Source organism: Haliotis rufescens, unplaced genomic scaffold (genome assembly GCF_023055435.1).
Source record: "Haliotis rufescens isolate VD_foot unplaced genomic scaffold, xgHalRufe1.0.p SCAF_2, whole genome shotgun sequence".
Taxonomy (NCBI): domain Eukaryota; kingdom Metazoa; phylum Mollusca; class Gastropoda; order Lepetellida; family Haliotidae; genus Haliotis; species Haliotis rufescens.
The window spans coordinates 19,845,474-19,860,044 of record NW_025963890.1 but is presented as its reverse complement, the minus strand read 5'-3'; the positions used below and the strand labels follow the sequence as shown (position 1 = coordinate 19,860,044).

The window sequence follows — 14,571 nt, the reverse complement described above, 5'->3', positions numbered from 1 at the left end:
GGAGCAGCCATATTGTCTTCTTAATGACCGTTTGATTTGAGTCGGGAAGATTATGCAATGAAGGTAAAGTTAAGGATTAGGAAGGGTCGCGAAAAGTGCCACCAACAGACACTTGAATTACTACTAACGAAATATAGTGTCATGGATTATTCAAACACAAAGCACACTGGAACACCCAGAAATTATGTAATACATGTTCGTAAACTGTATGGAATATTATAAGCCGAGATGTCGTTCGAATATAAAAAAAAAGAATTGTCAGTATTGATTTAGGTTTCTTACCTCAACAAAATTCACGAAATAAGTTACAGAAGGTAAAGACCTAGCCTAAAAATATTATTAATAAATGGGTTTAATTCAACATCAATGTCGGTATGATTTGTAAATCATATTACAATAGCATTGAAGATTTTGCTCATTCAGCTGTGAAAAATAGATTCTGAAACAATATTCACTCTCCATTTTTTTAAAACTGGGTTAGTACAAGAACTATACACCAAATTGTAGATGAACTAAACGTACTGGTCTTAATATACTACTAAAATAAGTTTAGAAGACCCAATTTTTTCATATGACTACAGTTGATCTGTCATGGCTGGTTGGTATGACGACACATATCCTTCCAATTGTGACAGTTCTATAACTTGTTTGGAGGAGTATATTGTGCAACATAACTTTAAAACTGTAATATTCATTTCTAACGCAAATAAAGAGACACATTCAGAATTCATATTAATCAAAATTTATTGTCTTCATAAACAACACAATATTCTTTGAGTTCTGATATGGTAATTTATCCAAAGGATTGTATTTTAACTCAACAACTGACATTTGCCTTTTGATAATCATATTTTCACTACAATATTATGTAAACATAAAAATTGTAACTTCATTTCTTCTAAGGAAGAGAATTTATGGATGTCAACTTCTTTATTATGAAGAACACAAAATTTTGGAGTATATGCTTACTTCTTCATCTTCATCACCTGATAAAGGAATAAGTATATACTCTGAAACATTGTGTTCTTCATAATAAAGAAGTTGACATCCATAAATTCTCTTCCTTATGTGTATCACTTCTAAATGCCTTTCAAAGACTTAATTTCTACTGTATTCAAATTCTCTGACTTAATATCATAGGAGTGAACTCCATACAGTTTAACACTCCATTTATGTCACTGACATTAGTCATGTTCAAGCAGACACTTATTGCAAGTGGTACCTAATGGGTAAGTAGATATACAAGATTCAGATCAGCAGAATCCTGTTAGGACTGTTTCAAGCATGCTGATTTTTCAAGAAACTGAACTTATTGAATTTCAGGATAATCCAATGAATTTTTAAAGCAAAAATTCAATGTCATCTTGAAATTATACTAAAAATTTGAAAAACTTTCAACATAAACTGAACATATTAAGGATCATGAATATTTTTGGGATATTTTTTTGGTAGTTGAATTTCATAAAAAATATCCCCAAAAATATTGACGAACCTATAAATTGTGTGTTCAGTATATATATTTGAATGACCTTACAGGCTCTGTAAAAGTCAAATGGGACAATCAAATAAAAAAAGTGTTAGAGAGTAGTTATCACATAGAAGGCGCCTATAGTGTTACATTGTTCCAACTTGTTCCAATATAAATGTAAGGCATTAATAGCAAGGCAAAGAGACTGAGTGTTCAGGAACTTGTATGTATGAAAATTGATGTGAAAATATATACACCACAACAACTTTAACAGTATCACAGTTAGCCTAGAATGGATAGAAAATAATAAATATATAAACATGTAGATATAACAATTCTGTAATATATTCACTATTATGTACATCCACATTAAAAGGTTCAATGCTAAAAATATATGAATAATTTGTCAAATTGACACAAAACAATGCTGGTTTCGTAAGTGTTAATACACATCCAAATTCTTTGGAAAGCTATCGTGGAAGGAGCAGAAACATTTGCATCAACACAATTATACACATCCCTTTTGTTTTCATGAATTCTTGAAAAAACTGACAATAACATTCTGATGATAAGAGTTCACAATCAAGAAGCTTAGGAAAAAGAATGTCAAAATAACACTAAGCTTTGTGGCAGTAACAAAATAATTTGTGGCAATAATTCCTAAAATCGAATGACATATATGATCAGAGAACATAAAAATATTAACACTGAAATTGTTGCCAAGGGCAAAAAGCATTTGTCATTTTGCCTGTGAATATTACTGGAATTTGTGAACGATAGTTAAAGGCTACTATCACAACGCATCTTCATAAAAGGTACAATGTCCATCAAAGTGGCATTCCTCCTGTAAAGCCTGTTGATTCATCTTAAAAATAGAATGATTTTAATACTGGACGGATTTGAGGGTGAACAAACTTGTAGAGAAGTAAGATTCAACCTATTAAATGCATGCATCCTATATCCACTTTCCTGCTGAATTGTAAATGAATGACTGTTTTCCGACTGTCAGTGGCCGATAGTGAGCTGCAAGGGTAAAAGAAAATAATCAAGTAGTGAACACACAAAATGCTAATGGAAGTTCAAATTTCCTAAACAACTACAAACATAGTAACAATACTGGAAGAGTTGTCTCCCTTTGAACTGACCCTATTTGCACCTGAACTTGTTTGTGTATAAAAGAAACCAACCCATCACATCAAACGTTTTGGAGATTGAACTACAAGCTCATAAAAAAATGAGTAAATTAATTTTGGAAATCAAAAGCCTTTTAACTTTACTTCTGTCCATTTCACATACAAACAAAACAATGGAAAAATAGGCATAAAACTGTCAATCAGCATGAAATAATATAATTAATTCTCATTGACTTACTAAAATATAACTAAGTGATATGAGCCATCCCATGGCTAATATTTATGAATTCTTAAAGTTTCAACAACTTTCATGTCCTCAAAACATCACAAATTTTCACCACTAAAAATCTAATGTTAGTGAGGAACATATTTTATGAAATGTACCAAATTAAAGGCGTTCACCGTCTTCATTAGCGACTACAAAAATTGTAAGACACCAAATGAACAACATTGAGTCTGTATTACCTGGTCCTGGCAAATCCACAGTTAACATGGTCGCATCTCCTGTCCACCTATTGGATGCCGACACAAATGCTGCACTAGACATATAGTGCTTGGGCGCCCCCTCGTAGTCCACCATCTCATAGCTACCAGGCCCAGGGGAGGGTGGGGCAGGAGGGAGGGGCATTGCTGGGGCTGAGATACACAAATAATGCTTCTTCCTGCAAATATTAAGATTATTTTCATATAAAAGTCTCTATATAGACATTTTTTGTCAATTATGAAAATCAAATTAATTTTGATTAGTTACTGCTTTAATACATTCAAAATCTAAGAACATTTATTTGAAATATGATCCGAGTATAATAATACAGTAATGACTTGACTTCTGATTCTGTGTATGAGTATCACGTCAGACATGGTCAAGGGGAGATAATCCAAATATTTCCCTTTCACTTACAACCAGACATATAACTTACGGAAATAGTTGCTTATTGACTTGTTCTCTGTCTCCTGATGAGAAATATGTGCCTGGTCCAGGAACCTGTCAATAGATAATTCACCTTTTAACCTTTCTAAGGAATTCTAGCATCTTGAAAAAATGGTATAGGGTAAACAGTCATGGATTAAGAAAATATAGAATGAGAGCAGTGTTCCAAATAGATGCCAGTCTGTTATTCCATGGAAGTCAAAAGTAATCATTCATGTCTTCTATCTGGTTGACTATTCATGTTGCAAACACTGTTTTAATATTCAAGGCAATAAAAAATAAACCTGTAAAATACATTGTGACACAATAAATATTTTGCATAGGTAAAGAGTTTGCTATATATCTGACACCTTGCCACTGCGGAAAATGTAAAGAGGAGAGACAATGGCCCCATTCCACAAAGCGTTCTTAGCGCAAAGGTGATCATAACTCCCATACTTTAACATTGGTTTACAACCATCATGGCGCTAAGACTGCTTTGTGGAACAGGGCCCTGTCAGATGTAATCCATCATTTAAAAACCACACTTATTATCATAACTGGGGGATATTGCTCCGATGAGATCCTAGTCTGTCAACCATGTTTTCATTTATTCAAAACACTGCACTGAAGACTAAGCCTTTGAAACCATGGATTTGATTTTTTCCCTGCCTCTCCTAAGTTATTTTTTCTGAGAAAGACCAGCAAAACAACGACTTAATCTGGAAGGAATAAACATCAGCTTACAGCGGGAGGATCTGCTTGCATCTGTCTTCGAGTCCTGGAGCGGAAACTTGACACCGGAGCCTTCACAGATCCGTGAAGCAGGTCATCCTTTACTTGGTACTGCCCTGTATGGAAGGTCAACATGGTCACACACAATATGAACATTCAAATCTTCGGTCATTACTGATATCTGTCACACTGCACCTGGACAGCATTTTCTATATTTATTTGAAGCTTGTGTAATATCTTATAACCCTTTCTACACTAACAGATCCTTTACATATATTCACTGTCAAAAGAAACGTGAATACCATACATGTTGGTTAATACATGAAGACTTATTCATATTTAAGTGATATTACATTGGTTCGATCCACCAATGAACATACTGGTATGTTGTGTGAACCGATACTCATGAACGCATCACATGTGACATCACAGATCCATGACGGGAGTTGCACCATTTGTCTTATTAGCATGTAAAGTTTGTCATGGTCTTATTATACATTCTTTATGAATGAAACTTCAGTTAATTTCCGATATATTAGCAACCTGACAGAGACACACACTGGAATACGCTAATATAAAGTAAGATAACTCACATGGTGCAGGCAGTGATGCTGCCTCCTTTGTGTTCAACATATCTCTCTTGGATTGCGACTTGAATGCTGAGTCAGCACTAACATTGTTGACCTTCCCTGGTTTGTATTTCAACACCTGCAACAACAGAATATCCTACAGTTGAGAATCAGTTGAGTTAATGGGTTTTGGGGTTGAATAATCATTAGTTATACTTATACTGTATCTGCTGAATATCACCATCATAACAGGTTTACAAATAATGTTTCGTTATTTTAAACTTTGAAACAACACATTTCTTCAAAAAGCTTGTGATGTCATATAATTGATGACTGTTTGTATCTAATCATGTACCGATTCTGTGAATTACGGAATAAATTTCTTCACATTTGATTTGGACACTTACATTTAGATCATGGGTTTGTTACTGGGTAACTGGTTTCAGTCATCACCAATAATCATGCATCACAATATAGCTGAACAATATCTTTATATGAAGAATGAAATGTAAAAATATATACTTTTTATATGTAATACAAGCATGACAAAATAATGGGTAAAATTAACATTAGCATATGCTGCGTATTTGCGTAAAATACTCCCCAAAAATATTCAAAACCCAATTACTTTCAATTATCTTGCGTACAGAAAAGCATGCATTGAATGAAAAACTCAAATGTATAAAAACAGTTCGCGTAAATACCCAATGAAGCTTTTTCAGCATGCGTACAACAGAGCTAATTTCCGAAGCACAATTTTGAGTTAATTTACTTTCTGAGTCAAGCCTATATATTTAGAACAGTTATATAGTTACATATAATAACCCAAATAATGGAAACCCTAGAGTAAAAAGAGTCTGCTTAAGCACAGACAAATCTGAGTGCCCTGCTGTATTCCAACAATATCACTGTGGGAAAACATCCGAAACAGGCTTCATGCATTGTACCTGGGTGAGAAATCAAGCTGCTGTCTTTAGCATGACATGCAAATTCTTTTACCACTAGGCTACCCCACCACCCTGTCTAAATTGTCAGACACATAAAGAAACTGAGACTCACAGTTTATGAGTTTCACTATCTTAATTTTCAGATGCAGAAATCTAGACTAGGCTGTCTGGGCTGTATTGGATATATTTGTTTCAGGGTCTGTTTGATAGACTACAGTTTCATATCAGGCATCAGAAATAGGCACCTGACATAGACATCAGAACAGGGAGCATACTTCACCATTAAGCATTTCAAAATGACACACACAACCCTGTGTACATACGTTATAAGAGTTTGGAGCAGGAACACCATTCAGCTTGCTTGTCCTCTGAGCTATTGGCTTATGGAAAACACTTGAGGTGGGAGCTTTGTTGAAGTCTTTCTTGGTGACTAGTGTACTCTGTAAAGCATATATCCCTGGCCCAGGTGCACTGGATAGGTGATACTTTATACCTCGCTTTGACTGAAAACATTCGGACAAAAAAACATAACAACACTTTCAATTGTTCCATGAAAATAACCAAAGGTAAGTGCATAATCATTTTGATAAACTATTGTTCCCAAAAAATGAAAAGATAAAAAAAAAAATCAGAAGTAATATAATAAATGTTCAGAATGTCTTCCTCACCCAATCACTAAATCATGTTTCACCTTATATCATGTCCATAGTAGTGCTGACCTTCTGAGAATGTGCAATGTTATGACATCATTGAAGTCTAGTGTGCCACATGTGGCTGCCTGAAGGCTAAGACCCCGAAATTATAACCTGAGACACCCGAGGAAAGACCCAGATTACCCTGCAAGTACTATAGAAAATCAGCGAAATTATCTTTACAAAGCACCCCCATTGTTTATCAGCCCATTGTGTGCATCTTTAATTTGATCACTTATATTTAGATAAAGCATTTCATACGGTCAGTGAGCTACCTGAATGAGTTTTCATTATTTTATCAATATCTGCCAAAAAAAACACCCCACCCCACCCCCATTTACAGTAGAGTTTACACAATTGCCTACCTTAGAAGCAAATCCTCCTGTTCCTTTCTTAGAGAAGGATGTACTCATATTATCAACTGTATTGTGCCGTACATAACTTCCTGGCCCAGGGGCTTCAGTCTGGGAAAAATACAAAAATCCATGAGAAGAAATGTATCACAAAGTGTGTGAATTTGGTTTAATGCTGCTTTGAACAGTACTTCAGTAATAGCATAACATGTCAGCTTGATGTGATGCAAATTTTAGATATTTACCACTTCGGTGAAACCCACATGCATGTTGTACTCCTGAAAAACCTAGAAACATAATCAGGACAATCAACTCTGCACAGGATACTGCAGTGCCTTAGACAACTGGGCCACCCTTGTGTCTTAGCACTAATTGTTAGAACATAGGGTTTGATCTAAGATTTGATTGAGGGAGTTTGTTTGGATTAATGCTACATGGGACTGTATTTCAGTTATATTAAGGTGTAAGGAAAGTAGGAAATGAGGTCTTTAATGACTTGGCTGTCTGTCCACACTAAGCTTTGATAAATACTGGCTTGAAAAGTGCTAACATTTGAAGAGCATTTTAGATGATTTTTGCTTGTCTAAAAACAATTTCAAAACAACACTAGCAACTAGGAATTAGTTTCTGCTCTCTAGCAGCATTTCTTCAAATATGACAAATATTTGTTGACATTATTTTTAAGATAACCGATAATATTGTTTCAATTAAAAAATGAGAGTAACATAGTTCTGTTAACTGGTTAAGGTCAGTCATCAGGTAATGTTTATAGATTTCTCAAACTCTTGAATGTTGGCCATAAAAATTATCAAATGAGATTGTAAACTGTATGTTTGATGTCCTAACCAAATGTACATGATAGTTATCGACTGCTTCCTAGTAAGATGGAAATATTCTGATTTTAACCAGAATACACATCACAAAGCACTGACTCAAGAAGTCATTTTCTTAGAGTGAGTGAGTGTATTAATATTTAACGTCACATTGGCAATATTTCAGCCATATTGTGATGAGAAGCTATACATTAATAATACATAAAATTAGAATAAAACATATCGACAAAGGACAGTAAAAGAACCAGATTATCACAGATAGAAATTTATAACTAGTATGTAACCATAAAATCTGACTATTCAAAGTGGGTCATATATCACCAGCAACCAAAGTTAGGCCACCATACTGGGGACTTTGGTACTTACGGTACCTTTGCTACCTGCATGGACCCCAGCCGGATTTACACCATCCCTTAAAGTCACTGGTGATTATTGACAGGGTTTAGCCGGAGATTCATTTTCTTAGAGACACACACAGATATTGAACTACATGAATAAGTAGTAACAAGTAGAGATCATGTTAACTGAACTCACAATATTGGAATCAGACTGGAATCTTTTGGCCCTGCTGAGGAACCCCTTCTTGTCGGAGTTGTCTGTGACGATTGTCTGGAACCTGGTGGGAATAGAGGCATTTGCTGCAACGACGCCATGACCTAGTAAAAGAGTTATTCATGTAGCAGATCAGAACTTGTTTCTTAAAAGAAAAAGAAATATGGGAGTGCAATTGCATGTAAATATCATAACAATACATTCTTACAAAACAAATCCAATTTTTTTTAAACAAGTAAGGAATTCAATTACTATACATCTTTGTTGAAGATATCTTGACAGGGGAACCCTTGATGGAGAACCTTTAGTATACAGTTCCACAACTTTTACTCAGGACAATCTGTTGTAGGTGAAATGTCTCAAAGACAAGCAACCAGTGTTTTTGAGAATCAGTCGGACTCGAACACACAACCTTCAGATTGTTAGCCCGACTGAGCTACGTCCACACTGTTGAACTTAGTTCAAATTTACTTAGCCATGACTACAACGTTACGGAACAGAGTGGAAAGGGTCGAATAGGTGATGGACACTTACTAAGATTACGAGTCATGACTTTAGTCAATGGACATAGACGAGAGATTGTGATGACATTTAGCACACTGGTCCGGAACCCCAATTCCTTAATCGATACGATACACAGTGGTGAGGACCATCTCCAGTTGTCAGATGTTGAATTCATGAGTATGCATAAAGCTTTTATAATCTGTTGGGTGATTTTGTCTATGAAAAGTGTGGGAGGTAGCACTGTAAGGATAACATGGATCATAGTAAAGAACTAGGAAGGCATAGGCATGGCTACTGACGCCACCCATAAAATGAAATTGGGGCCCTAACTCGTCTCTTCATAACATAAAAATCAATATTCAAAAATAACATAGAGCACGGGGCCAAATATAAAAGTAGACTGTAGGATGTAAACATGGCTGTGGACAGATTGATTCAAGGCACGTGGCTCACGGCTGTTTCTGGTGGGGAAAGGAGCAAAATCCTCAATTAAATGCTTGGAAATGATTTTCACTTGATAAGTCATATACCTTTGTGGATGTGGCCAGAAGGATTTCTACTATGAATCCTCCTAACATAATCTTCGTCAATCACTTTGATGCTGTCAGCCATGTCTAAACATTCTGCCATGAAACAACTTCCTCCCGGAAGTTACTCCTACCTAAATAGTTCCATATTCATTGTAACAGTTCAGCTTTCATCCCTCTCCTACTTTGGTGAAAGATGCTATTCAGACATGAAAGAAATGATAATATTATGGAATATTTACAAATAATGTAAATTTTAAACAAATCAGATTTTATGTAACCTTTGATCTCGCGTATTAATTGAATCAGGGTACTACTTCGTTGCTGAGGACCAAAATATACTCGTCCAGGCGATAGGGGTGGTCACTTAGCTAGACATATTAAATGCATACATTCAAATGATTTGACCTTCTACAAATGCATGAAAATGTCCCTATAAATCCATATCGAATAATATATTATCAGATCAAAGTGACAACTTGACGAAATGACAATGTATATTGCGCATAGAATCTGACACCCCTTTGGATTATACCACAAGTGTCCAATCATTGAATTCGAAGCAAGACAGCTGGTCCGCATATTGTAAAATCAAATCCTATTGGCTATAATCGTCCGGCGCGCGAGTTTATGAACATCTTTTCCCGGATTTTTGTCATTGACTCTTGAAATTCTGGTAGAGAGTGTGTTTGTATCTTTTGTGGCAAATATTTTAGTTTGGTTTTGTAACGTTTTACTTGAAACTTTTATCATGTTGTCCTCACACCTACCAAAAACCAAAATTGTCATCAAGGACGCTGACATTTCATCACAGCTCGGAAGAACGAAGATTCATGACGAAAATGAGGTATGTTTACCACTAAAATTCCATGTTTGACATTTGGCGCGAAGATGGGCGTCACTCTTAGCTTTCGTGCAAATGGAAATTTTTCCAAGTTATGATCTGGTAGCCAATTTTATACAAAATGTAGTCAGATGGTCCATGCCAAATGTAATACTTGTTAATTTATTTAAAAGATTTTGATTTCCCCAAAGTTTTTGTTGTCTGATGATTCTGAAAAGACGTCTGCTTCTGATGAGAGAAACATGGGAAACGTGTCCTAATCATTTGATAACTGGGACTACGTCTTGCTTACGAGATTGAAAGTTGTTTTGTGGATAATGTTTTCGCAATTTCACATTGTTTGCTCAGACAATATGAACAAAGAATTTTTTTGGCGCGAGTGACAATGGGGCGTCTTTTGTCTGTATGGTTTCCCATAACCTCAAAATTAAACGCTTTTCAGGTTCCAAACAAAGATTCAGTATCTGTGAAGAAAATCAAGGTCTTGGGAGAGAGTCAGAAACAGGTTTGTATTTTCTTCTAATTGTCAATGTGCATGCATTTTATCGTGAGTATATCTAAAGGGTATATGATTAGTATGCGAATCTGTAGCGATGTAAAGCATTTGCTAAATTCCTTCCTTTAATAACTTAATTAATTTGCTGAATGAACGAACCAATATTTTTAATCATTGAACTTTTCTTTCTGAACGTAGAATTTGTACAATTTGAAGGTTTCCTTTCTTTGATAAAGATAGCATTTCAGGGCACCTTTATTACTCGTTTAAGTTCTCATAGTTCCAAAGCTTTGGATGTTGACATGTGATGCCTGACCTTGAAATTAGTCTTTAAGACCAGATGTTTTTGTATATTTTGTTTATGGGTTTTGGCCCCACATGTTAGGTCGATAGTTTGAAAATTATTTTCAATTTTTGTTGATTTGGAATTCCTCAATGTTAGGTTCATGTAGGTGTTAAGTACTTGAGTTGGGTAAATAATTTATATACACAATGGCTGAAGTTTTTTCTTCAACATTTAGTAAGGCTTCTGTATGTCCTCATTTCACCCAACCCGCCCCACAACCCCATAAACTAGGTATATTTACTAAAATCTTGGTGACTGAGGCCAATGTTCAAGAAAAGCAGTCATATTTATATAGCGAGGTGGTATGGACCAGAGACATGGTTCGAGATATCAGGGTCTGACTATTCCTTTATAAAAAGTTTATTAGATGCGATGAACTTGAAGTATGAATAAAAACTATTTCTAATTATGGTTATTCTTTTTCCAGAATATTATAACAACAAATGGAACCAATGAGGTAAGAACTGAGGAACGCACATCCCAAGGTTTGAATGGGACAGATGGACAATAAGTTAATATAGATACAATCATATTGAAAGTTTGAGTTAAAATAATTTGTCGGAAGTCAAAATAGTCTGATGACTGTTTTCCCTTTGCTCATAGATATATTCTTTTTACAGCCAATCAAAAAAGCACCAACACACAAGAAAAAGATGAACTTATTCAAGAAAGAAGATGAGCCCCTCCTCCGTGATAATCCCAACCGCTTTGTGATATTCCCCATCAAGTACCACGACATTTGGCAGATGTACAAGAAGGCAGAGGCTTCTTTCTGGACTGCTGAAGAGGTTGATCTGTCCAAGGACCTTGTCCACTGGGAGACGCTCAAGGATGATGAGAAACATTTCATCTCTCATGTCCTAGCTTTCTTTGCCGCAAGTGACGGCATTGTTAATGAGAACTTGGTAAGCCAGTTAACTGAATTATAAGTTAAAGATGACTGATCAGAGACCAATATTTGGGCCCAGTTAGCAGGAAATGACAGTTCAATATACCCAAACTGTAAAACCTTGTTTGTGCTAATTGCTAAATTGCAAGTGATTCAGGGTCAATTGTGTGCTATCCAAGCAATTGTTATAAAATCTAGGCCACACCACCAGCAGACTGATTCCTGACTCAGATTGGTTATAAGAGGGCAGAGCTTGTTGTATTGTCGACAATTTGTGTCTGGTTAAGTATTCTGAAGTTACAGTGTGAACACATCAAACGTTGAGTGTCTTGACAAACTTGCATGTTATAAATGAATCAACCGTTTATATTCTTCAGGTTGAACGCTTCACCCAGGAAGTCCAGGTGACAGAAGCCAGGTGTTTCTATGGCTTCCAGATTGCCATGGAGAATATCCACAGTGAAATGTACAGCCTACTCATCGACACCTACATCAAAGATGCAGCAGAAAGGTGCGGGTACCAACATATTTTAAATTTTGAATATAAAAACTAATCATTACGACTATCATTTAAACATTTCCAGTCACTCTTGTTGGCATCTTCTTGGCACATATTTTGTTGCTCTGTAACACTGACAGTCTAGCTGTTTCTTTAATGTTGGTGCATATATATTTTACATACTAGTGCATTATACAACTCTACTGTATTCTTGCAGAGATTTCCTGTTCAATGCCATTGAGACCATGCCATGTGTCAAGAAGAAGGCTGACTGGGCTATGCGCTTTATGAATGATGATTTGGCTTCATATGGAGAAAGAGTTGTGGCATTTGCTTCTGTAGAAGGAATCTTCTTCTCTGGGTCTTTCGCTGCTATCTTCTGGCTAAAGAAGCGCGGCATCATGCCTGGTCTCACATTCAGCAATGAGCTCATCAGCAGAGATGAGGTAAGCTACTTTCCCTAAAAACAAAATTTGTTTCTTCAGCAAAGTGGTAGTATTGTGACGATTTAACACATTACTTTTCTGGACTACCAAACTGGAAAAATATTTTTCTTTGCAAACAGTTGTCATGAAAACAATACAAATAATTACCCTTTCAGTACTGATATTTGTATAAACTCATTTTACTCAAATCAACTATTTTAAGAAATTACTTTTAATCTTAATATGTTTCACATTTCATTTTGTGACAACCAAATGTCATTTTAACACAAGTATATGTAAATCAAATGATTAAAAAAAACAACTTTAAGTTGGCGTACAAATGATTAAGATCATAACTAATATTTGCTGGATTTATTGTTTAAGGGTCTCCACTGTGATTTTGCCTGTCTGATGTTCCGCCACTTGAACAACAAGCCTTCCCAAGAAAGAATCTATGAAATAGTCAAGGAAGCTGTTACAATTGAGCAAGAATTCCTCACACAGGCACTGCCTGTAAACCTCATCGGCATGAACTGTGATCTCATGAAGCAATACATCGAATTTGTAGCTGACAGACTTCTTGTTGAACTTCAGTGTGAAAAGGTAAGGAAATGTCAGCGTAAAGTAAAAAAATATGAACACAGCTTTTCTTGCATCTTGGCATTTTCAGTTATACATCTGCTACACTTATTTGATGTCTTACGTAATATTGTATGCTAAAAAAATGTGGCATGGCATAACGGTTAACTGGTAATATGAAAGGATCCTTAACCTTTTTCTTTATATGGAGGATGCACTAGAAATCTTTCATTATCTATTATGAAGTATTACATAAAATTATTTCCACAACAGTTTTGTTGCACATTCTTTTGATTGTATAACATTGATAACATGCTCTATAAACATACCAGACATTGGTACTAATTATTGTTATGTTTGGCAGGTGTACAATTCAGAAAACCCCTTTGACTTTATGGAACACATTTCCTTGGAAGGAAAAACAAACTTTTTTGAAAAGCGAGTTGGTGAATATCAAAGAATGGGTGTGATGTCCGGAGGATCTGCTAACCATCAGTTCACATTGGATGCTGATTTCTAAACATTGGAATCAAAAGACCTGTTTATGAATCAAGACCTGAACTGCGATCATAATCTCACCACCGTCATGAATACATCAGAGACAATTGAATTCAGCGAACTATTTTTAATACTTTTTTAATCATTGATTGGAACACAGCCATTTTTAATGATTTTAAAATTCGTTGAAAATGTGTGGAAAATAAGTTATTTAGTGTTTTTTAAGTTGCATGTATGTATTGTCTTGTTTTAGTTAACTGTTTTAGTACCCTTTTTTATGTATAATTGTTAATAAAAATTTATATTAATAAGTATTTGTGTAATTTTTCACCACAGGAATCAGGGTTATGAATAACAATGTGAGGGCTACTATATTATAATTGTGGTGTAATTATGTAAATGAATTGAATACTCTCTCCAACCTTCTCTAGGATTGATGTTACTAGCATGTGATGTGCCTTTGTCACTAAAATGCATCTGTCTGGAGTGCTTATTTTAAGTCTGGGAAATTCTTGCACAAGTGGGATTGCATCCTTGACTATTCCATCTACCTATAAATGTTTGTGACAAGTAGGTGTCGTGGGCACCTGTGAACCACCTGTGCCCTTGTGGACACAGGATTTGTCTGGAGTGGAAGGTTGCTTCAATCCCCTGACCACAAAACAAAATATTAAAATATTGTACTTGCTGTTTACATGCCTTACAATCAGCAATTAATGGATGGAACATGAACTGGCTTTGAGCTAGTATACAAACTGTTAGAGCAGGATAT

The 14,571-nt window shown here is 35.5% G+C and overlaps 2 protein-coding genes across 2 annotated transcripts; one reads left to right on the top strand and one right to left on the bottom strand.

Moving 5' to 3' along the window:
* Nucleotides 1-726: 726 nt before the first annotated feature.
* LOC124138820 (O(6)-methylguanine-induced apoptosis 2-like) lies at nucleotides 727-9,357 on the bottom strand. The gene is made up of 9 exons (XM_046505701.2): nucleotides 9,227-9,357; nucleotides 8,175-8,296; nucleotides 6,820-6,918; nucleotides 6,086-6,265; nucleotides 4,840-4,954; nucleotides 4,259-4,362; nucleotides 3,522-3,586; nucleotides 3,067-3,263; nucleotides 727-2,491 (listed from the first exon to the last, which is right to left on the bottom strand). The coding sequence occupies exons 1-9, from the start codon at nucleotides 9,324-9,326 to the stop codon at nucleotides 2,424-2,426; spliced, it is 1,050 nt and encodes a 349-aa protein (XP_046361657.1). The 5' UTR covers nucleotides 9,327-9,357; the 3' UTR covers nucleotides 727-2,423.
* Nucleotides 9,358-9,856: 499 nt separating this feature from the next.
* On the top strand, nucleotides 9,857-14,111 carry LOC124138818 (ribonucleoside-diphosphate reductase small chain-like). The gene is made up of 8 exons (XM_046505700.2): nucleotides 9,857-10,070; nucleotides 10,510-10,572; nucleotides 11,337-11,366; nucleotides 11,530-11,814; nucleotides 12,176-12,309; nucleotides 12,515-12,743; nucleotides 13,107-13,325; nucleotides 13,666-14,111. Exons 1-8 carry the CDS (start codon nucleotides 9,975-9,977, stop codon nucleotides 13,819-13,821), a joined length of 1,212 nt encoding a protein of 403 aa, XP_046361656.1. The 5' UTR covers nucleotides 9,857-9,974; the 3' UTR covers nucleotides 13,822-14,111.
* Nucleotides 14,112-14,571: the final 460 nt, after the last annotated feature.